This window comes from Schistocerca piceifrons, chromosome 9 (genome assembly GCF_021461385.2).
Source record: "Schistocerca piceifrons isolate TAMUIC-IGC-003096 chromosome 9, iqSchPice1.1, whole genome shotgun sequence".
In the NCBI taxonomy this organism is placed as follows: domain Eukaryota; kingdom Metazoa; phylum Arthropoda; class Insecta; order Orthoptera; family Acrididae; genus Schistocerca; species Schistocerca piceifrons.
The window spans coordinates 157,003,171-157,026,026 of record NC_060146.1 but is presented as its reverse complement, the minus strand read 5'-3'; the positions used below and the strand labels follow the sequence as shown (position 1 = coordinate 157,026,026).

The 22,856-nt window shown below is 38.0% G+C and overlaps 1 protein-coding gene and 1 non-coding gene across 5 annotated transcripts in view; one reads left to right on the top strand and one right to left on the bottom strand.

Annotated features, from left to right (window-relative positions):
* Window positions 1–896: 896 nt before the first annotated feature.
* Window positions 897–971, bottom strand: Trnas-cga. The gene has a single exon. It is a non-coding gene; the product is annotated as a tRNA-Ser (tRNA).
* A 1,409-nt stretch (window positions 972–2,380) lies between these two features.
* The window catches only part of LOC124717109 (zinc finger protein 239-like), an 85,503-nt gene continuing 65,027 nt past the window's right edge, over window positions 2,381–22,856 (top strand). For 3 of the 4 annotated variants that reach the window (XM_047243822.1, XM_047243821.1, XM_047243824.1), the window contains exons 1-3: window positions 2,381–2,606; window positions 3,401–3,647; window positions 3,790–3,935. In XM_047243822.1, coding sequence (XP_047099778.1) covers window positions 2,424–2,606; window positions 3,401–3,647; window positions 3,790–3,935 — 576 coding nt within the window. In that variant the 5' untranslated portion in view covers window positions 2,381–2,423. Of the gene's footprint in view, window positions 2,607–3,400; window positions 3,648–3,789; window positions 3,936–5,022; window positions 5,161–22,856 lie in introns of those variants that run through there. The other variant, XM_047243823.1, reaches the window with a different exon arrangement.

The following is a 22,856-nucleotide window of genomic DNA, read 5'->3' as shown; positions in this document are numbered from 1 at the left end:
TTAACAAAATTGGTTAGACCTATCTACAACAAAAAATTTTTATAGTGGTCTTGGCTAAGAAGTTCTTCTTCTCCTAAGCAAAAACTTTTGAGGTTTGCTGATGACCTCATAATTTTATCACAGACAGCAAAGGACTTAGAACAGCAGTTGAATGCAATGGAGTGTCTTGAAAGTTGGATGTAAGATGAACATCAATAAAACCAAAACAAGGATAATGGAATGTAGTTGAATTAGATCAGGTAATACTGTGGGAATTAGATTATGAAACGAAACAATTAAAGCAGTAGATGAGTTTTGCTATTTGGGCAAACAAAATAACTGATAATGTTCAAAGTAGAGAGGATATAAAATGTGGACTGGTAATGGTAAGATAAGTGTTTCTGAAGAAGAGAAATTTGTTAACACTGAATGTAAACTTAAGTGTTAGGAAGTCTCTTCTGAAAGTAGTTGTATGGAGAGTAGCTGTGTACGGAAATGAAACATGGATGATAAATGAGTTAGCAAAGAATAAAAGCTTTTGAAATGTGGTTCTGTAGAAGATGCTGAAGATTAGATGAGTAGATTGTGTAACTAATGAGGAGGTACTGAACAGAACTGGGGAGAAACAAAATTTGTGGCGCAACCTGATTAGAAGAAGGGATTGATTGATAGGATACATTCTGTGGCATCAATTTAGTATTGGAGGGAATTGGGGGAGGGGGTTAAAATCGTAGAGGTAGACCAAAAGTTGAATATAGTAAGCAGGTTTCAGAAGGATGTAAGTCACAGTAGTTATTTAGAGATGAAGAGGATTGTGCAGGGCAAGGGACACGGAGAGCTGCATCTAACCAGAATGAGATTTTCACTCTGCAGCGGAGTGTGCGCTGATGTGAAACTTCCTGGCAGATTAAAACTGTGTGCCCGACCGAGACTCGAACTCGGGACCTTTGCCTTTCGCGGGCAAGTGCTCTACCAACTGAGCTACCGAAGCACGACTCACGCCCAGTACTCACAGCTTTACTTCTGCCAGTCTTCGGATTGAAGACCACAACAAGAACAATAAAATGCTTAATCTCTTTTTTGTATTGTTACATATTATTTATATATATTAATTTTGTAACTTCTGACACAGTCTATTCAGCAATGACTGCCGAACAACACACACTTGGTAATAAAGAAATGGTAATATGTCACCTTCCTAAGGACTGATCACATAGGGTATAATTTTTGTATACTGTTGGACTACTTGCCACTACAGTGCAACAAATCATACCGCAAATGACATTTTGTTGATCACTGTAGTACACTGTATGAGTAAAACTGTGTTTTTTCGGAATATGCAAGTATAAATATTATATCCACAAACATTGGAACACTGAAATTAAGATGGCAGTTGCTCAATTTGTCACTGTGAGCCATCCACAGCGTGTGCAGGGCATGTGACTTAGTCAGCCAATTACAGTGAGCATAACTGACATGTTCCAGGCAGCCAATTACAACGTAACTTTTCTGTCATGCACGCACAGCCAAATTAATGTAATTACATTATGATTAAAGAAACAAGCAGAGCTATGCCTTCACATGTAATTTCAGTTGTCACAAATATTGCCCTTTTTTTTTAGGAATGTGGTCAGGCTGAGATGTAAGAGCACAGTTTAAATTGCTGCAAATAAATTCCTATTCTTGTTTGCAAGAAATACTTTAGCTGCTTTTTCCAAATATTTACGATTAGCGAGAGTATGTTTAGGCTGGGCATGTCAACACAAATTGCTGGGAGTGGGACAGTTGACATTTATATTGTTTGATATTGCGAACATTTGGGTGATGTTCTCCGAATACACCGCAATTTCCAGGAATGTTGTTAGGCTGTTTTTGGTAGTTATTTTTTCAAGTATTTCACAATTTCTGAAGTTGTGGTTAGGCTGGAACACAAGAACACAGCTTGAACTGCCCCTAAAAGGCTGGGTGTGGTGACAGGTTAATTTGTAGAGTAGCCAGTGGTCTAGGTTAGGATCGAAGTTAAAAGTTTGGTTGTGAGTTGGCAGAGCCAAAAAATGCAGAAGCAAAAAATCTGGTTTTGGTGACAGACTGATCTGTAGCATAGCCCTAGGTCTAGATTATTTTGGGAAGAAACAATTTGTTTGCGAGGTTGCGAACCTAACGACTGTGAAAGCAAAGCGCCTGCTTGTAGCACAGTGACGTCAGGGTATTTGACTACTTTCTGGAAATCGTCTCAAACGGTTCAATATATCGTTTTAGCTCATAACATTTCTTTCCCTCATGAATTTCAGTACCGATGTATAAATAGGAAATGTAATTAATTTGAAAGCTCGCTATAACGCTTCATATTTGAGCCATGTGATGTCTCTGACGTCACTGGCTAGCAAGCTGTTCCGTGAAGCTCACTGACAGTGGTATCTTGTTTTGAATTTACGTTTCGAAAAATGGGTTACAAATGGTGTATGGTATCAAAGTGTACAAATACCTCTATAAAAAATCCTGAAAAATTGTTTTTGTGTGTTCCAAAGAATGAGAAGATGCGTAAAATATGGTTGCAACTCGCTCGTAGAGATCCAAATGAGATAGCGGTCTCGACGTGTGTTTATTTCTGTGAGGATCATTTTGATGTAAGAAAACGCTCCATATGAAACTACTTATCCTATTAGTTGTCTGCGCCTTTGAAGTATTATCCCGGTTGCAAAGGTGTAAAGTATAATTACGTACAGGTTAGTGTGTTTATGTTTACTTTTGCGAAGTAGCTCGTCACGATATGATACGCGAACCATATATATCTAGTTAAAAGTCGTTCTCTAAGCTACAAATTTCATATTGTTTTGTACCACCATAAAGTATTAAGCTGCGCTTACAGCTGTCAGTTTTAATATTTACAGCCTTCAGATAAATTTGGAACCTTATTGTAGAAGGAAGTCAGTACCGTGCCTTTCGGGGAAACGACCGTCTTTACTTTCCATTCCCCTAAAGGTATGTTGCAGCACTGATGCATTACTTCCGTATAGTACCTTATGGTTGATTTGCGTTTCCAGAAACGCATTTTCGAGAGCATCTGATAGATTAAACTACTGAAATTCAAAGTTCATAACATGCATCCGATGAATCAGATACGGTGGCCTAGTCCAAAACTATTACTGCGAAATGCAGTTCAGCAGTGAGGGAAGTAATTCATCTTAGGTCACATTCACAACACGTTTTTAAAAAGTAGTGTTTTCAGGTAGACATCGTTGTACTGGCGTATTGGAAAGTATTTCGCAAAAGTAAATAAATAAACAATTTACAATAGTATTACTAACTAATCACGAACCAGTTATGCATTCAATTTAACGATATCAGTAAAGGATTTGCTACCAGACTAGAAAAATTCATGTGGTCTAGTGTCATTTGTAACTGAAATTTCATATTGTAGCTAGAAAGGGATGTTGAAAACTTCTACCAGTACAGATTGGGCTTCAGTAAAAAATTACTTTTGGTGAAAGGAGTTTTGCCATCGAAATTACACTGCCAACAAAATCGCAGCAAAAGATTCAGTGATTGTAGTACATCCAGAAGACAAAAAAATTGCTTTATTCGAGAATGTGAAGCAACAGCTCAGTCAAGTTCAGAAAATGTGATTGCTACCAGTAACGAAAGTGTTGGTATTGAGATGCAAAATGGTAATGAATTAGTGTCCATAGTTAAATGACGAGTTGTTAATATAATAGTTGCCAAATTGTTATAATGTGTGAATTCTTATAATTTTTCATTGCCTATTGTGTTTCAAGTAATGTCTAAAGAGAAAATATTTTGTATTTTCAGAATCCTGTAATGAAATAACAGCAGAACATTCTGCAGCGGCTAATAAATGTATAGGCCTTCAGATAAATTTGGAACCTTATTGTAGAAGGAAGTCAGTACCGTGCCTTTCGGGGAAACGACCGTCTTTACTTTCCATTCCCCTAAAGGTATGTTGCAGCACCGCTTTGCTAGGTATTTAACAGCGCTTTCCGGCTCTTTTCTCTGTCACAACAACGAATGGCATTAGTACCACTTTTCACGTACCACTTCGAACAACAGTTCTTTTTCGCATTGGAGTACACGCAGCTTAAGGACCACGTACAGTTCCGTCACTTATTTTTGTAAATATGAGTGTCAATCTCAAAGAACACTACCATACACGAATCAACAATAGGTTAACAATGGGTACGGCGCACAATAGTTGTAAGGTTGGCAGAGGGAATATCATTTCGGAGCACCAAGAAGCCAGCCGATTTCCTCTAAACACAGAGGGGCCAGGTAAGAGTGCGCGATCAATACAATTTTTACGTTACTTTTCGACATCCACTTTATTCCTATTTCATGTCTAGTATTTTGGTCGTTTGTGTATTGGCGGATTGAAAAAGTGATGTGATTGGCTGGTTACTCCACGTGTCACAGTCTGACTCTATGCTGCGATACGCTTCCTTTCTTCGGTTTGTTGTGTTACTGTACATTGGCAAGAAGTGCGATACTGGTATATAAAAACACAATCCCACAAAGACAAAAACAATGACGGCGCACAAAGACATTTAAGCATTCATTCTTCCCAGTTTGCAGTGTGTAAGCCTGGATTTAGTACTATGGGGAGAAGCGATAGTATAATAACGAGACTCTTCCTGTTAGCTTCGCGGGCGTATGCTAGTTAACTTTCCTAATATTGTGTGACCATGTTTTGCAAAACTGATTAGTTAAAACATGGCGCACAAGCCCATCAGATTGTGTTTGTTTTCCATGGACCATCCTGCTGGTTTGCCTTCATGTCATTAAAGCTACATTTGATAATGGAACCTAAAGCGAATTTTTATCATTGAAATCTTGTGTAGTAATACAATACTCCTTTCTTAAGATATAAATATTTTTCGACACACTACATGAATGTAAATTTGTATCATTGTCGTCTTGGTATAGCAACACAATACCCCTTTCTTAGAACATATGATTTCCGACACTACAAATGCAACATCATCTAGCAAATGCTGTTATCTTATCGACATATGTCGGTTGCGGGTTGGACCTCCCTCGTATCACACGCAAACAAAACGTAAACTGTCAGATGCTGTTGATGTTTTCATGTGGAGGTTAAGAAAATTAGAAGGAATTTTTCAGTGAGAACTACTGATTTACGTTCCAAAACAATTGGCGTTGGAGATGGTAAGAAACAATGTCGAATGAGTCGTTGAGGTTTATTCGCCAAATTCTAGTGGCCTCTCTCTCTCTCTCTCTCTCTCTCTCTCTCTGCGTTCTCGTAATTGGCGCTTGCCGCAACAATTAATAATTTGCTGTAATCGTATCGAAGACTGTAATGCTTCAGGTTTGTATGATAACAATGAAAACTAATAAGAGAAATTCGATTTATAAGCCTGTAGGCTATACTTTCTAAGGAGATAATGCTTTCTACACCTAGCAATGAGTGCTTAAAAATTTTGTATTTCGTGTCTCTTAATCTATTAGACATAAATTGAATTAGATGATGGGGGCAGTATTAAACTTTGGCGTAATGTAAACATATACAGTAAAATGAAATGTGCTCGAGTATAAAAAAACTGATTTATTTTCGTCGATTTGCTTTTTAATGAAGACCGCCAGTGTGTTGCAAAATTTAACACAAAAATTATTCACATACATTTACAAAAAAGCTTGTTTTGCTCATTTATGGTGAGATGTGTTTTGCTTCTTTGGTAGTTAGCAGTTGTCAGAAAATTCTAATGCTGTCCTGATACTTAAATTAACACACTTGTTTGTAAATACTGGGGTTGTTTTTGGAACATGAAACTTCTGAATGGAGGTGCTGTGTTTCCAAGGAAGACTGTGTGTTGACATACAGTGACTATGTTCTGAAGTGAAATAATGCTTTTAAATGCAAGTGGTAGAATCACAAAGTATTAGCCTGTATAATATGTTGCAAGGAACTAGAAAAATCCACAGTAGAGAGGAAGTTGAGGTTAACTGAAATTCAGGTTTAATTGGACCATCACATTAATTAACAGTTCAAGAGAGAAAATTGTTTTTTCATGCCGTAAATTTGACCATATACCATATGCCAGGAAGACAAGAGGTAGAAAGAAATGAAAATCAACTGTTCTTACCTGTTAGATGCAGCAGCAAAAGACAGAAGATCAAACCAGTTGTCAAAAAAGCATTCAGTCAACAAAGTAAAGCCTTCAGTCAAATGCCAAATATTGGAAGAGGGCAGTAGCAAGTCTCAAGATGCTCATTATGTGCAGTACATTGATTCCTCTGATACTGATATGTACACAAGTAGCGTTGAAAATGTTGGGCTGAGATTTACAGGTGTTCTGCCATCTTACATTTCCCGGGTGATCCTTTGTAAAGTTTTATCAAATGTTGAAACAGTGAAGGAGAAAATTTCATTGTAATCAAAGTAGAAGGGAAAACTGCCATGAGTGATCACTGTGAAGTTGCTCAAGTATTTAAAATGTACGATGATGGCTACTAAGTAAAATGTTTTACTAGAGTTGTTTCTACTACAATTTGAAGCTGCAGATGATGATGATGATGATGATACCTTTGTTGCTTCAAATAAAGTAACTGCCAGCCATGGCATTAGGGCCCATTATGAAAACATGATTTGGCTCTAGATTGACATTGCAAAATTCACTGTGCACTAGTTTAGTTATTTCCATGATTTTCATTGTTAATATACTTATAAAGGTGTATTTACCATCACTATTAATGTTGTTGCAATAAATTTTTGTATTTAGGACCCTGCAATTCATTTATTTAACAGAAGGGTCCTTAAACCCTGACATATGGCCCAGTTAACTCAGCCCAGGGTTGCCACAAGTTCTGGAAATCAGGGAATTTCTTATTTATTTATGTATTTATTTTTTTACTGAGATGTCATGCATTGTTGCTGGCTGGGTGCAGCTGAGTACGAGAGTTGCTTCCCTACTCCCTCATTCTTACTGCTTCTCCCCTGTCCACCACTATGGCCAAAAATTTATTTGTGAGTTTGTGGTTGTCTTTTCTGTGCGCCTGTCTGCGGGCTTGCTAATCTGAAGCCCATCATTTCCCACTAATGTGCAGACCTGCCTGTCAGATATAGTTTCCTGATCTGCCTGCTGGTCAGGTCTGTTTGTGGGTGATTTTTGTGGTTCATCCATGGACGCAGGACTGCGGTCGTCCTTGGCAGGTCAGAGGCCATGGACGATGGTTTTCAGGAATTACGACCATGTCACTGCAAGTACATTGTACAGTGTGGCGTTTTATAGACATTTTATTTATTCTTGTACATTTTGACACTTCAAAAGTATATATATATATATATATATATATATATATATATATGTGTGTGTGTGTGTGTGTGTGTGTGTGTGTTTCCTTTCGTCTTTCCCTCTCCTTCCCTCTTTCCTGATGAGGCAACAGTTTGTTGCGAAAGCTTGAATTTTGTGTGTATGTATGTGTCTGTTTGTGTTTCTATCGACCTGCCAGCGCTTTAGTTCAAGACGCCTACTTTTTTCTGAGGTTATTTCTGAAATCAGTTAATGTATTTTAAATCTGCCGTACGAATCCAAGGAAATGCATATTTTTGTCACCAAATGTGTTTCGTTTCATTGGTCCTGATGAAACATACATACCATTTGGCTTGCTTTCTCTGTCTAAAAACAGAACATTGTGAAAGATGTTGATGTTAGTACTTAAGCTTTTTGCTCACATGTTTAGAAATACAGAAGTCATTACATTTTTTTGTCAACTTGCGTCTTTACGTACCATTGAGATCTCAAAACTTGTCTGGAAATCAGGAGAATATCAGGGAATTTCACTCGGAGAAACTTGGGGAAACCCTGCCAGCCACAGAGATGAAACGGTCCAAAAGTAGGGTCGAAGTTCTTCTCCAGTCCTATAAAATCTGTGTTAAATAATAAAAAAATGAAAGTTAGATAATAAAAAAATGAAAGTGCCTATAGTTTTTGTACATGTTTTCCTCCAGATTCACGAATAGAGGTTTAAAAAGACTCATTCTTTGAGTAAGGTTTCAAGGGAAGAAAAAATATGTTAATTTAACTCCAGCTTCTTCTACCATCCTGGACACACATGTGCTGCAAATGTTTCAGGTAATTCTTAGAGCAAAACAGACTGAAGTTAATCTTTGCAAGTTTCATTACAGGATCTTTATATAATTTAATTTGTGTCAGTAGTTTTGTAAATTATGTTTTTTGTGATACTTTCATTACTCAACACTGGATTTAGGTCTTCATTCTGTTTTATTTTCACTTTTTGCATCAGCTTATCTTCATTTGCATTGCCATCATTTTAATACTGAAAGAAGAGTAGAACTCTCTCAATAGTTGTACACAAGGATTTCTTTGCATCATTTGCAACTGCATGGCTTTGGTTGCATTATCTGTTCATACCATGTATATAAATGAGAAACAGTATGAGACCTTTCTTTGTGTCCAATACTAAACTGATTTTGTAATTGAAAATGACTGACATCAGTCCTGCAATCTCTGTTCTGTTCCAAAACATTTTTTGGCTTGTCCTTAGATATCAAATGCATCCAATTCTGGCTATGGAATTCTTTTCTGGGGATCACAGATACAAACATGGACACAGTTTTCAAACTGCAGAAAATTATTGTAAGAAAAATAACTAAAAGTAATGGTCGAGTTCGTTACAAAGAACTATTAAAAAAACAGGGTGTCCTTACTGCTCCAAGTGAATCTATGTACCAGCCAGTTGTGTATATTTGGGAAAACATTAACAAGTATTTGACTACTAGTCCTATACATAGTCGCGGAACAAGAGTCAGTTTGGACTTGCATTTACCAAGGAAAAACAAACAAAATTCAAAACAGGATTTTTTTCTATCAGAGATTATAATTGTACAATAAATTGTCCAAGAAAATGAAACTTATTCTAAATATATGTTTAACTTCTTACTTTTATTTATTTATTTTCAGATAGGAAGTCGTACAATCTGTGTACCAAGTTTCATGTAAACATTCCTCTTGCTAAGACATCCACAACTGTTATTCATCACCAATGATAAAATCTGCTACATTTGTAAAAATTGTATTCCTAAAAGGGAAAGCATAACTCAAATTCAGGACCTTTGTCCCATCTTCAGGTGCATGTGAAAAATTTTAAATCAATAACAACACCCATCCACATTTTTAATGCAAGAAGAGCTAAACAGAATCAATAGGAATCCATTAGGAAAAACCCCAATATATAGATTAAAATATGAATCCATACAAGGTGCATAACTGAGTTAAAAATAGATAAAAATGTGTTAAAATAGTGCATCCCTAGTACAAGGCTTGAAACAGGAGATCCTATTTGATCCTTGGCCTGTCGGAAAGCCCCTTGTACAGCAGGACCTGCATAAATAGAGAAAGGTCCCTGGGAGATTCCATGGTGACTCATGTTATATTTTGAAATCGCTGCTTTATTATGTTGGCTTTTTGGCAGTCTATAAACCGATATTTTCTTTTGTAAATCGTCATCATCATTATCATACATTATGTTATTCAGGCAAAGATCTTGAATTGATACTTAAGCTGGAAAGAGCATTAAAATTAAAAAACAAGAATGTAATTTATATTGTGGCTCATGTTATGTATTTGGGACACCCTATTGCTAATGTACAATTTAGGTCAAAAGTGTCCGCAAACTATGAGGATTGTGGATCTGGTTTTTATCACGGAAAGTGCAAATTAGGTTGAGATTTCTAAAAATATTTATACTATGTAAAATATTGTCATATATTGAAAAAAGCGTGTCACTCAATGTTATGTGACTCATGTTACTTGCTACTTATTCTGGGAAAAACTTTTCCCTGCAGGCAGAGAAATGAAAATATGACACTATTTACCAAGTAAGATAAACTTAAGATTAACATTTCACTTTTTTAACACTATTACTAATTACAAAAGCATGACATCTTGGGAAATAAACTGTAATTTTAATTAAGCCAGAGAACTGAAAATACCTTCTTGCATTGACAACATGAGGCGGATTAATTTTCTTTATAATTTTGTCCTGTGTGTACAGAATTTCCTCACATTTTGCAGGCCAGTTCCACACTTAATTGCACTGAGTAGATAATAATTTCAAAAATTGCACATACTTCTCCAGCATAGAATTTACCATTAAATTCTACTTTGTACCAGTCTCTAATTTTTGCTCTTTCGTTTCTTCAGTATGATCTGCAGCAGGGAAATTCTTTGGAGACAGTAGATATGTTTGTAGTACTCATATCTTGTAGTGAAACCAGTGAATGCTTTTTATGTTTGGTACTGATGATGCTGAAGAAAATATTCAAGCCAGATTAAGTTTCACATTGATTCCTTGAATTTCATCAGTAGACATATGAAAAACGTGCACATAATTGTGATACTTGCAGCTGCCTGAGCAAAAGCAGATGCATCACCTATTACAAATTTTTGCCTTTTTACTGCATTGCAGACTTGCCGTTTCGCAGCTGCACAAATTCCATTTTCAGGTATAGTTGACAGTACATTGTATACAATCACAGTGTCCTTGGAGTGAAAATACTAACTTGTGCTTGTACCCAGTGTGCACTTTGCACCTCATCTTGATTCTCATCTTGATTAACACAAGTGTAATTTTCAGTAAAATCAATAAGCAGCAATGCATACTTCTTAGAATCTTGGCTCAGAACCATTTCCTTTTTCTGATAATAAGATGCAGATTGAATTCTCTTTGTATAGCAATGAAAAAGAAACTGGGGAGTTAGGGAAAAAATGTATTTCACTGTATCAGCTTTAGAGCCATTTTTTTCCATCTTCCAAACATACCACAATAAATTCACAATTTCCAGCTTCTGACATGTCACCCTAATTCTGCCAACAAAACTCACTGGGTGCATGACATATGATAGCCGATACAAATGTGTTTCTGTCATCTGGAATATTACCAAGTTTCTTATGAAGGCTGCTGATAGTGTTTATGAAATTTTCATTATATTTATACAAACATACGTTATGCGGTAGTTTGCTGCTTAATTGAACATGTGGTGGCCATATTTCCCTGTGTTTTCTAACTATCACCCTAGTTTTAGCACTTCTTTCTTCTAATAACAGTCATTGCTTATGTTGACTCATCTGTTGTTTCTGCTTCTGATGACTTCTTCTAGCTTCATCCAGATGCTTCTTCTTAAAGTCTTCATATTTTCCTTCACTTTTTAACTTTTCCCTCCTCCTTTTCTGCCTTTCTGCTGTTGTTAAGGCCATCCTTCTTTTTTTTTTTTTACAGTGTTGGTTGAAATTGGGAAAATTTTAATAGTGATATTAGTAAGACCTTCACACAAAGAAGTAAATTACTGAACAAGGTGAATTTAGCTCTTACATTCATCTTAATATTATAACTTAATTACAGGAAAGCAGCTCATGTTACATGGAGGTTCATGCTGTTGTATTATATTATTTATCCTCACATATAATTTGCCTGCTTCAATTTTGTACTGTTGGTGCAGGACGTTGAGCTATGTCATTGTAATGTAAATAATGATATACTAATTCTTACCTGCCAATTAGTTGAAAATTACATGAAAAACATACGGCCTTATAAAAATGATTACAAATTATGGAGGGAAAGCAATAACGGGCAACAAACCATTGTTGCTATGCAATAAAAGTCTAGCCTTTTCAAACAACATGTAAAAAGTACCAAATTTTAAACATTCAAAAATCATAAGTATGTCCTACTTTACACAGAATATACCCTATCGATTTAAAAGAGCGGAAACTGCTGTTGAATCAGATATAGAACATTGATTGCTCAACATCCCATTATAAAACTAACTATTTTAATAGGGACCTTTATCCCTTTATGTAGGTCTTCCTCTGTAACAGGCTTTCTTACAGCCCAAGGGTCAAAGAGTATCTGCTGTTTCATGCCTTGTACCAGGGATCCACCATTTTAACATATTTTAACCTATTTATGCATCATTTACCGACTCACATTGTAATGTACGTATAGGGTGTTTTTCTAATGAATTACTGTTCATTTTGTTTAGCTTTTGTGATGGTTAACAATCTTGATGGGAGCTTTTATTGAAAGATGCAGATGCACCTGAAGATGGGACAAAGGTGCCAAAACCAGGTTATGCTATCCTTTTTTAGAAATGAATAATTTTTGCAACTGTAGCAGATTTTATAATTAACAATTATGTGAAACCATTCCAGATGTTCCAGAGTTTACTTTGTAGGACCCCCCCCCCCCCCCCCCCCCCACCCGCCCTCCAACCCCTGTCAGGTTAGGTGTTATCAATACTGTCATCCATCAGCCAGTGATTTCAAATAATGTGGATTTGTCACCAGGTAATTTTTTTTTTTTTTTGACCCCCTTAACCTCCCCAATCCAATCATATCGGCACAAGTAGTGTTTTATCCCAGCTATTTGTTTTGCCAGTAGTGTCATGTATGTCTGAAGTTTGATTGAAATCACAGGTCTAGTGAAGTGAACTGTGATGCAATTGGCTTACAACATTTTTTTGGTTGTTGTGATGGACTGATGGGCAGTGTAAAGTGATTTCTATTGTGCCCTGATATTGTGAAGTTTCTAATGTGATTTGAGGTATTAATAACAAGAAAATTTCCATCCAAAATCACTTATTCCTGTGGAGCTACCAACAGTTTGTCAGTTTTTGCTTTGGTTTTGTTTTCATATTAATATGAATTAATTCACCAATTAGTGATGTCATCTGTTGGTTGTTACGTGAGGCTCGTCTGTCTGCCATGTTAATGAAGTCGTCAGTTCAACAGTGTTTTTTACTAATTCCTACATTGCTCCAAGCATCCTAGTGATTTGCCTAAAAGTCATCACCCCCCTGCCCTTCATCCTTCTCTCTTTCCCCTTTCCAGCATCTCTCAGCCCTTTGAGTACTATGACTTTCCTAAAACACACATGCATACACGGGAGTCACTGATTATGTTACAAACTTTCAGGCATGAGGGATGATGGAGAAGGGTGATTGTATCAATTTGAGGTGAGGAACCCTGGTCCAGAAATGACCAAGTCAAAAGTTATAAGCTAATATCATTTTGACACCTCTGACAGTGGACCTCTTCTACTGCAGATACTTTTCTTTCAATATTTTGGAAGGAGGTAGTATATACCAAATCAAGAAAAAAATGTGTAGTAAACATGGCATCTAAGGTGCTTACCCTAAGGGCTACGAGCACGAGATGTTTCACAGTGGCAAAGGTGAAAAAGTCCTCATAGCTCATAAGTCATACATTTTAGAGCTCAAGTTTCAACATTTTTTTCCCTTGTTTTGGTACATACAAGCTCCTCCCAATATATGGAAAACAAACAGCTTCTAGTAGAAGAGCTGTGTGTCACAATATTGGAGGTGAACTGTAGAACTCATGTTGACCGGACATTTTTAACTTGTTTTGGTGTAAGGAACCCATCCTTAGAGACTGTAAAGGGATTTAGTTACACTGTGTGTGTGTGGGTTTCTTTCAGATAGAGAACCTCCGTTTTAATGAATCGCTGTGGACTCAGATATGTTTTCCTTAAATGGGGGTTCTGCCTAGGTACATGGAAGGAGTGACACTCAAATTTGAAATGCCGAAGTAAATTTAAAACATAAATGTCAACTGTTCGAACACACAGGTTTTCATTTACAACATGAAATGTAGAATCAAATGCATCAGTTCTTAATCATGATAACAGACACACCTGATATTCTCCGATTACAGTGCCCTCTACCACAAATGGGAAACAGTTGTTTGAGTAAATCACACATATGAGGGTGGATTGAAAAGTTCTTGGAACCAAACAGGAAAAAAAAAAAAAATACTTACATCACTGAAACTTTTTAAATTTTTCAATGTAGTCTCCTAGTAGATTAATGTGCTTTGTCAAATGATGGTCCAGTGCCTTGATCCCATCTTGAAAATGAGTTTCCTCCATGCCTGCAAAATAGTTGTCAACTCCGTCTGTCAATTCTTCTTTTGAAGTGAATCTTCATCCACAAAGAAAAATTTTCAGTTTTGGGAAGAGATGGAATCAAGCCATCAAGCCATATCAAGTGAATAAGTCGGGTGTGGCAACAATTCATGCCTTAGTTCGTGTAATTTTGGCATGGTGGCTGCACATGTGTGCAGGCGTGCATTGTCTTGATGGAAGATGACTTTCTTCCTTGCCTAACCTGGCTTTTCTTCATGTATCTTTTGTTGCAATTTGTCCAGGAGGGTAGCATAGTATTCTCCAGTAATTGTTTGCCCAGTGGGAAGATACTCTACAAACAGAATCCCCTTTGCATCCCAGAACACTGATGCCATGACCTTTCCCGCCAAAGAAATTGTCTTTGCTTTCTTTGATGGTGGAGAATCAGCATGTTTCCACTGCTTTGACTGTTGTTTCGTCTCTGGGTCGAGTAGGCACCCAAGTTTCATCTGTGGGCACAAACAGAGCGACGAAGCTAGCTGCCTCCTTAAATTCATTTTTTCTTTTTTGACTAATTACTATTAACATTCGTGAGTATAATCTGCATTTTCATAAAAGAGAAAGTTTGGTCTTCAGTTTTAAAGGATATAGCACCAGATCTAATTTTGTGCTTAGTTTTGTGTATGTAATTAATTTGCTAATTCATTTTGATTATTCCTAGTTAATATCTTTTGTTATCGGGTTAAATCAGTAATTGTTTTGCAACTTAAATTCTATTGTTGACTTATAAACTAATGTAAATTCTGTAATAAAGATAAACATTTGGAAAAAGAATCACTAGGCTTTTTAAGATATTTATTTGGCTCTGTTCGGAAACCTGTTAGGAAAGCCAGCTTTTAATTAATTCCAGTTTTGTCAAAAGTATTGTTTGTATAACTACACTCCTGGAAATGGAAAAAAGAACACATTGACACCGGTGTGTCAGACCCACCATACTTGCTCCGGACACTGCGAGAGGGCTGTACAAGCAATGATCACACGCACGGCACAGCGGACACACCAGGAACCGCGGTGTTGGCCGTCGAATGGCGCTAGCTGCGCAGCATTTGTGCACCGCCGCCGTCAGTGTCAGCCAGTTTGCCGTGGCATACGGAGCTCCATCGCAGTCTTTAACACTGGTAGCATGCCGCGACAGCGTGGACGTGAACCGTATGTGCAGTTGACGGACTTTGAGCGAGGGCGTATAGTAGGCATGCGGGAGGCCAGGTGGACGTACCGCCGAATTGCTCAACACGTGGGGCGTGAGGTCTCCACAGTACATCGATGTTGTCGCCAGTGGTCGGCGGAAGGTGCACGTGCCCGTCGACCTGGGACCGGACCGCAGCGACGCAAGGATGCACGCCAAGACCGTAGGGTCCTACACAGTGCCGTAGGGGACCGCACCGCCACTTCCCAGCAAATTAGGGACACTGTTGCTCCTGGGGTATCGGCGAGGACCATTCGCAACCGTCTCCATGAAGCTGGGCTACGGTCCCGCACACTGTTAGGCCGTCTTCCGCTCACGCCCCAACATCGTGCAGCCCGCCTCCAGTGGTGTCGCGACAGGTGTGAATGGAGGGACGAGTCGTATGCGTGTTTGGCGCCGTGCAGGTGAGCGCCACAATCAGGACTGCATACGACCGAGGCACACAGGGCCAACACCCGGCATCATGATGTGGGGAGCGATCTCCTACACTGGCCGTACACCACTGGTGATCGTCGAGGGGACACTGAATAGTGCACGGTACATCCAAACCGTCATCGAACCCATCGTTCTACCATTCCTAGACCGGCAAGGGAACTTGCTGTTCCAACAGTACAATGCACGTCCGCATGTATCCCGTGCCACCCAACGTGCTCTAGAAGGTGTAAGTCAACTACCCTGGCCAGCAAGATCTCTGGATCTGTCCGCAATTGAGCATGTTTGGGACTGGATGAAGCGTCGTCTCACGCGGTCTGCACGTCCAGCACGAATGCTGGTCCAACTGAGGCGCCAGGTGGAAATGGCATGGCAAGCCGTTCCACAGGACTACATCCAGCATCTCTACGATCGTCTCCATGGGAGAATAGCAGCCTGCATTGCTGCGAAAGGTGGATATACACTGTACTAGTGCCGACATTGTGCATGCTCTGTTGCCTGTGTCTATGTGCCTGTGGTTCTGTCAGTGTGATCATGTGATGTATCTGACCCCAGGAATGTGTCAATAAAGTTTCCCCTTCCTGGGACAATGAATTCACGGTGTTCTTATTTCAATTTCCAGGAGTGTATATCTGTTAATTTCATCATTTAAGCAAATAATTCAGCTTAAACCTAGTAGTAGAAGAAACTGTTAAAAAGGAAGAATTTTTCCATTCATTTAGGTGATTGAATGATGTATGTTTTAAGTGTAATTTCTGTAACTTTAACATCGAACGGTGTATAGTTTCAGTACCTATTATTGTGATGATATATAAAGGCCCAGTTTTTACTCCCAAGACAGTCAGTCAACGGCCGAGTTTCAGACAAGAAACTTCTGTTGGTTAAAACAATAATAATGCATCAACTTAACTGTGAAATAAGTGTAACACAGTTATATTAAAACAATGACAGTGTCTGTTCAATACATACCATATTATTCTGCAAGCACTGCATGATTAGATTTTTTCTGCTCGTAGATATTTAACAGTAAACTATTGTAGCAGGATGCTGATGTTTGCCTGCAACCTATTAGTGAGGCTTATTAAAATTTGCCAATAGTTAACTGGCCATATTAGCTGTGTATATTGGGGGGTTGTGGACAGTGAAAGTAAAGAACTGTGAAACACTACTGTGCACCTGTCCTCTACATCATTTATAGTAGTCAGTGTTGAACTTCCACCTCCTATTTTTCGGCCAGTATAACAATGCAGTACATTGACACCGAGGACCATCAGGAAAGAAATAAAGCAGGCGAACTTCACAACTGTTGCAAAAAATCTTGTTCATTTCTTCTAAAAGGGGCCAAATATTGTTCTGGTATGTCCATTCTCATGTATTTTTGATCCAGCGTCAAGAGTTGCAACACCCATCTTGCAGATAATTTCTAATTTTTCTTTTGAAATATGATATACCCTTTCAGATGACATCTGGCAAGCGGGAGTAATTTCACACACTTTCAATCGGCGATCCTCCACGACCATTTTGTGCACTTTTGCAATGATTTCTGGAGCAGTGACACATCTTTGCCAAACACTGTGCAGATCATCATCCAAGCTCTCCCAACCAAATTTGAATTCATGTGTCAACTTGGCAACAGTTGAATATGAATGAGAAGAATCCCCCATTGTATTCTGGAAATCGGCATGTATGTCCTCCGCTTTCATACCTTTCTTTATGAAGTGCTTAATCATTGCTCGAGTCACAATTTTTTTTTCCATCTTCGCAAATCACTATGTGGTAACAACAACAGAGCCATACCACCACAGCTCTCTTCCAGGAGCACTGATGTGGCATGTGTTTACAGACAACAGTCCAATGAATATCACATGAACAACTCATTGTGCTAGTGCTGACCTCTTGTGGTGATTCTGAGAACTTTTCAAACCACCCTCTTATTTCTTGGCATAGAATCAGAATATGCAATAAAGGGGGTGGGGGATTCCCACTTGAAAATATGAAGTTGACCACGGGCGTGGCTGGTTATGTGGTGGCCAGTTGTAGCACAGACCAATGTCCTCTTTACAAATATGAACTTCTCATCTAGAATTTATTTTATTTTATTTATTTTTTTTTTTTTTTCATTCATTCAGTGTTTCATTTTTGAGATATTTAGTTATTACAAATTAAAACAGTCACCATTTATACTTGATAGACAAAGTTAGTTACTTATCGCAAGTGTCGGGCTTCACACGACACTTGATTAAATAGACAGCACATGAGTAAAGGTTCTCATCTCTTTCATGTGTATCTGTTGCACAAATACTATCCACTAGTGCACTAGATTACATCTATTAGTAATACACGTTTCTCAATTTAGTCAGTTATGAGCATTGAAACTGCCTGTCTGTTTTAAGTTTGAATGTATTGCCTTTGCAGTGACATTATAGTCATCATGTTCTTAATGATGTTTGTCACATGTTCACTATGTCACTGGTCAAAGCTGATGACCGCTATCACAATTTCCTCTCTGTCGGTTATGTCTTTCTCCAACAGAATGTTTCCATCTATTAGGGCATATGTTTACTAAGCTTTATTCCAGTAGCTCCTAGTGTTCCAGAGTTACACTGATATGTCACTACATTCCCATCCCATCCCCACAAATAGAGCTGCAAGAATTGCATTATTCTGACAGTATCTTTTTTCCCTTGTGGACGTATCACTCCCCAAGACCTGTGTACTAAATTTGGTTGAAGTTTCTCCTTGCCTTTGGAAACTATGCTTTCATGTCATTCCAACATACTCATCACCTTCCCTAATAGTTCTTTGATTGTGTAAGTCTCTTAGTGTTTTTTTTCCAGATATTAAGCCATGTGTAACAAATTTGGTGGCTTCAGGTGTTCTCAAGTTGTGCTTTCCAGTTGTCACTGAATGTCATCAGTGCTGTCACCGATCATACAAGCAACCACAAAAAGTGTAGTGTACCTCAGTTTGTTTATTTTTGTGTCAACACCTTCTCCTCCACACTTGCCCTCCCACCTCACTCCTAAGGGTGCAGGGGTTGTCTTATCCTAACATCATGTTTCACCAGATAATAAGTCATACATTTATCAGATTTTGCTGAAAGTGTTCCAGGCATTGCCAAGTTATGGTTGTGTGTCATTTTCCCTACCCAATCTCCATAAAGAAGGGCTCTACATTTTATGAAAGCCATTCATGTGCTGTGCTTGTTCACAGTATGCTGGTAATGTGTGTCTATCAAGTTGGAGGCAACCAGTGGGGTATTGATATGGTAGTCAGTGGTAATTTGCTAACTAGATAAATTTTCGTGCCACTTTATGTAAATACAGAAAATTTAGATAGCGCCATCCGCTCTAATTCATATCTTTTGCCACTACAACAAATATTTATATTTCATACAAAATCATTAATTACATTTCAACATAAAAAAGCATATGAATATATGTAGTAATTGCTGAAGTCATATTTGTAATATCGGCAATATTGTATCATAATGCGACAAAAAGAAAATCGGTCCAGATCGCGAATGGTGTTTAATTTTTTGATTGACATAGTTTATTTTTTTGATTGACATAGAATGAAAAATGAGAGAAAACTCATTGTCTTGATGGCTATTTAATCTTGGATTATTGCTGGAGTATTACACAGCTGCAACATGGTTTTTATGAAGGGAGGTTACCATCATTGACACACTGTCAGTTACATTATAGTTGACTTGGGGCATTTTTGACAGTTCCTACCAGGTAGAATTATACAGATTGACAATTTTTTTTAATAGTTGTATATTTGAGTGCTGAGATGTTGGATAAGGAAATAAGTACAGGGGGAAAGAGAGTGTCGGACTCTCACCTGTAGTAATATCTGAAGTACTGAGTTTTGACTTCTTGTTATGGATTGACAAAATACCACAACCAACAATAAACTGCGAGTTGATGAGTGACCCATAAGGCACAGCAGACACCTCTCAGAACCTCTCACAAAGAAGTCATTGTACTCTATCAACCACATATTGGTCATGAGACACTTGCCTGTGAGTTCATCTGATAGTGTGTATGAGGTGCCCTCATGACAGTGTATGAGTGGTAGTCATAAAGTTTTAGTGTTATCGTGAAAAAATAAAATTACTTAATGCAGGAACGTGTTTGCAGTTGTGGTACACATTGGAGTCCCTTAACCACAGCACCACAAAGGCCACTAGGGCATCCAAATCAACTGTCACACAATGTTCTCAAAGAAGTGTTGTGTGGTAATTCATTTTCGGCAGCTGCAGAAATGTCACAGCTGAGTCACGACAATCCAGCACTAAAGAAGTCATATGGATTGACCTTACAGAGCTGCAGCATTTTTGCTCCTGCTGAAAAAAAGTTACTGCACAACACACTGCTTTATCAGTGCGTTGTGCTATTCTCTCTCAGTTCCTCTGGTGGCATTTGAATGTAACAGCTCATTCTTCATACGATTCCCAGAACTGATTTAGCTTACCTTTCATGCAAAATGATCTGATTCAGGTTGCTTAATTAACTGTTACATCATTAGGTAGGATCCATGTAGGTAATTTCACTTTTGAACAATGAAATATAATTTTCAGTAACATCATGTCAAGTTTCTCATCAGTCTTGCATCCATCCACTGCAGGGAACGTATAATCAATTTGTTTGGTTACAGTTAGAAGCATTCTGTTATGAACAATCAAATAATAAAACATACACCAAACATACTGATTTTATAATGTTTGAAACCTGTAACTACTCGGATTAACATACTAAAAAGTCAGCTTAATATGCAATTGGTAATCATCACAACATAATTACTGAAACACATAAAACAAAATCTTATTGATGATATAACCAAAGTGATTATTTGGACCATTCTAATATTTATTGAAATTCTATTCATATAAAAAAAAATGTACACATATTTGAAACCAGAAACATGTTAGGAAGATCTGGGATGGGGTAGTTATAGAACAGTTAACAACAATGTAATCAGCATTATTTATTCAAATCATTTCACTTATTTTTCCATGAAAAAGACATGTGTATTTGACATTGTATAGTATTTTATGTAATTCAACTGTAATCACTGAACGATAACATTTTCTGTAATAGTGAACAACTTCTGCAATAGTTATTAAGAAAATTACAATACATGATGGTGTTCTGACTGCCAGTGACTGTATATAAGGCCCATGAGGAAAAGTGTTGTACAGTGTAATATCTTGATGAGGACTCTGTGACATAATAAATAGCACATCTGAAACAAGAACTGTCTACACTTTTATTGAGAACTGTGCAGTTCTCCTGCTCATTTTCGCTTTACAAACTTCCACGAAACAGTATCTGTAGTGGAGCATCAACAGCAAGATACGATGGCGATGTTAATTATTATTCTGAAAATACTGAGTTACCTCCACCAAACTGCACATTAATGTTACGAAAAGATGATTAACTTCCAGTTTGTTTTCATTTTTGTGACAGTGTCTTTTATCCCCAGTGTAGCAGGTACGCCACATGTCCTTTGGTACTCTGGCACAGCGACACTAAAGTGTACCTGGGCTGCAGACATGTACCTGCTAACAAACAAGAAGTTAACTAAAAACTTTATTTGTTAACTTTTATTTGTAATGATGGCCAAAGTAGGGAAGATGTAATATGCAGACTGGCATAGCAAGGAAAACGGTTCCAAAAAAAGAGAAGTTTGATAACGTGGAAAGTAAATTAGTGTTAAGTATTGTGTGGAGATCTTTGCAGTGTAGCCTTGTATGGAAGTGAAGTGTGGACGATAAACAGTCCAGACGAGAGGAGTAAAGAAGCTTTTGAAAGTTGGAGCTGCGGAAGAATGCTGAGCATTAGGTGGGGAGGTAATTAGTGAGGTGGTACTGAGATTGGTAAGTGAGATAAATGGGGGAAGGGGGGAGATGAACATTGTAGAGGGAAACCAAGAATTCACTACAGTAAGCAGGGTCATATGTCGCCATAGCTATGCGGAGGTGAAAAGGTTTCTGTGGGATAATAGCTTGGAGAGCTGTGTCAGACCAGTTTACAGGCTAAAGACCACATGTTTCATTTTTTGCAACAGTAATTAATATTTTATGTTTACCCTTCACACGCGTTACACTCATCTGAGTCAAGTTGAAAACTGAACCCAAACCAGTGGTGGATACATATGGGGGCACGTAGGGTGCGCACCCCTGCTTTCAGGGCTGCCCGCATTGCCATCTGCACCGGCCCCGTCAGCCAGCCCGCACGCTATTCATTCATTTTTTTCATCAGTCAACTCAACTGAATCGAGTTATCGAGTAGTTGTACTTCCCTACGTAGCACGCATGTCCACGTCATAATATTTTATACATTTCTGTCTGGCACATAGATAGCTAACACATACCTACGAGCAAAATCGCGGCCATTGTAGTGATCTCGATATGTTATTCTGTGTGGCAATTGTTCGAGAAAAGTCGCGAATATTCTACTGTTTTCTTGTGCAGAGAACCATCGATAGATGCGTTACAAATATGGACTATTTGCTGAAGAGGAAGCTAGTTTACATTCAGAAGCATAAACGTCCTTAATGATTGTGATTCTGTTATGCAAGCATTGTCTGTTTGTCCTAGATCTGACTGTCCTACTTTGCACAGGCTGTAAAAAATATTTGCTTGTCTAACTGCATCTATTGCTACAGCAGAAATAAGTTTTTCAGTATTGCAGCATACAAAGACGTGGCTGAGGTCGACAATGGAAGAGGATCAACTTAATGGCTTAGCTCTATTGAACACTTGTCCTGACATTGATTGTCCTATTGACGATGTAATTAATCAATTTGCCAGGATGAATAGGTACATAGAATTCATCATTTAAGGAAGAAAATCACAATTGTAACTTTTTTATATCATAATATGGCATTGTCTTGTCTATGTATATAATCAGTTTAGATTAAACTTTCGTAAACTTTGCATGTGACTTGATTATTTTTTATTACAGTAAAAGTAAATTATTTTTTACCATGGTAAAAGATTTTTTTTTTTTTTACGGTAAAAGTAAAGGTAGCTCAAGATATCTTTAGCGCCCCCCTCCTTGAGGTTTTTCTGTATCCACCACTGACCTGAACACCTTCCAACTCATAGTACTCAAAGATGGTACTGTAGTTAGTGAATGAGTGAATGAATACTGCATTTGTTAAGAGGAAACTGGATGTTGTGAGGATGGATGTGCAAGCCGTTGCTCTCACCACATCAAGGTTCTCAAGAGGTCTCCAGCTATGTTTTGGCCCCATAATGAGACACTTAAGTGTA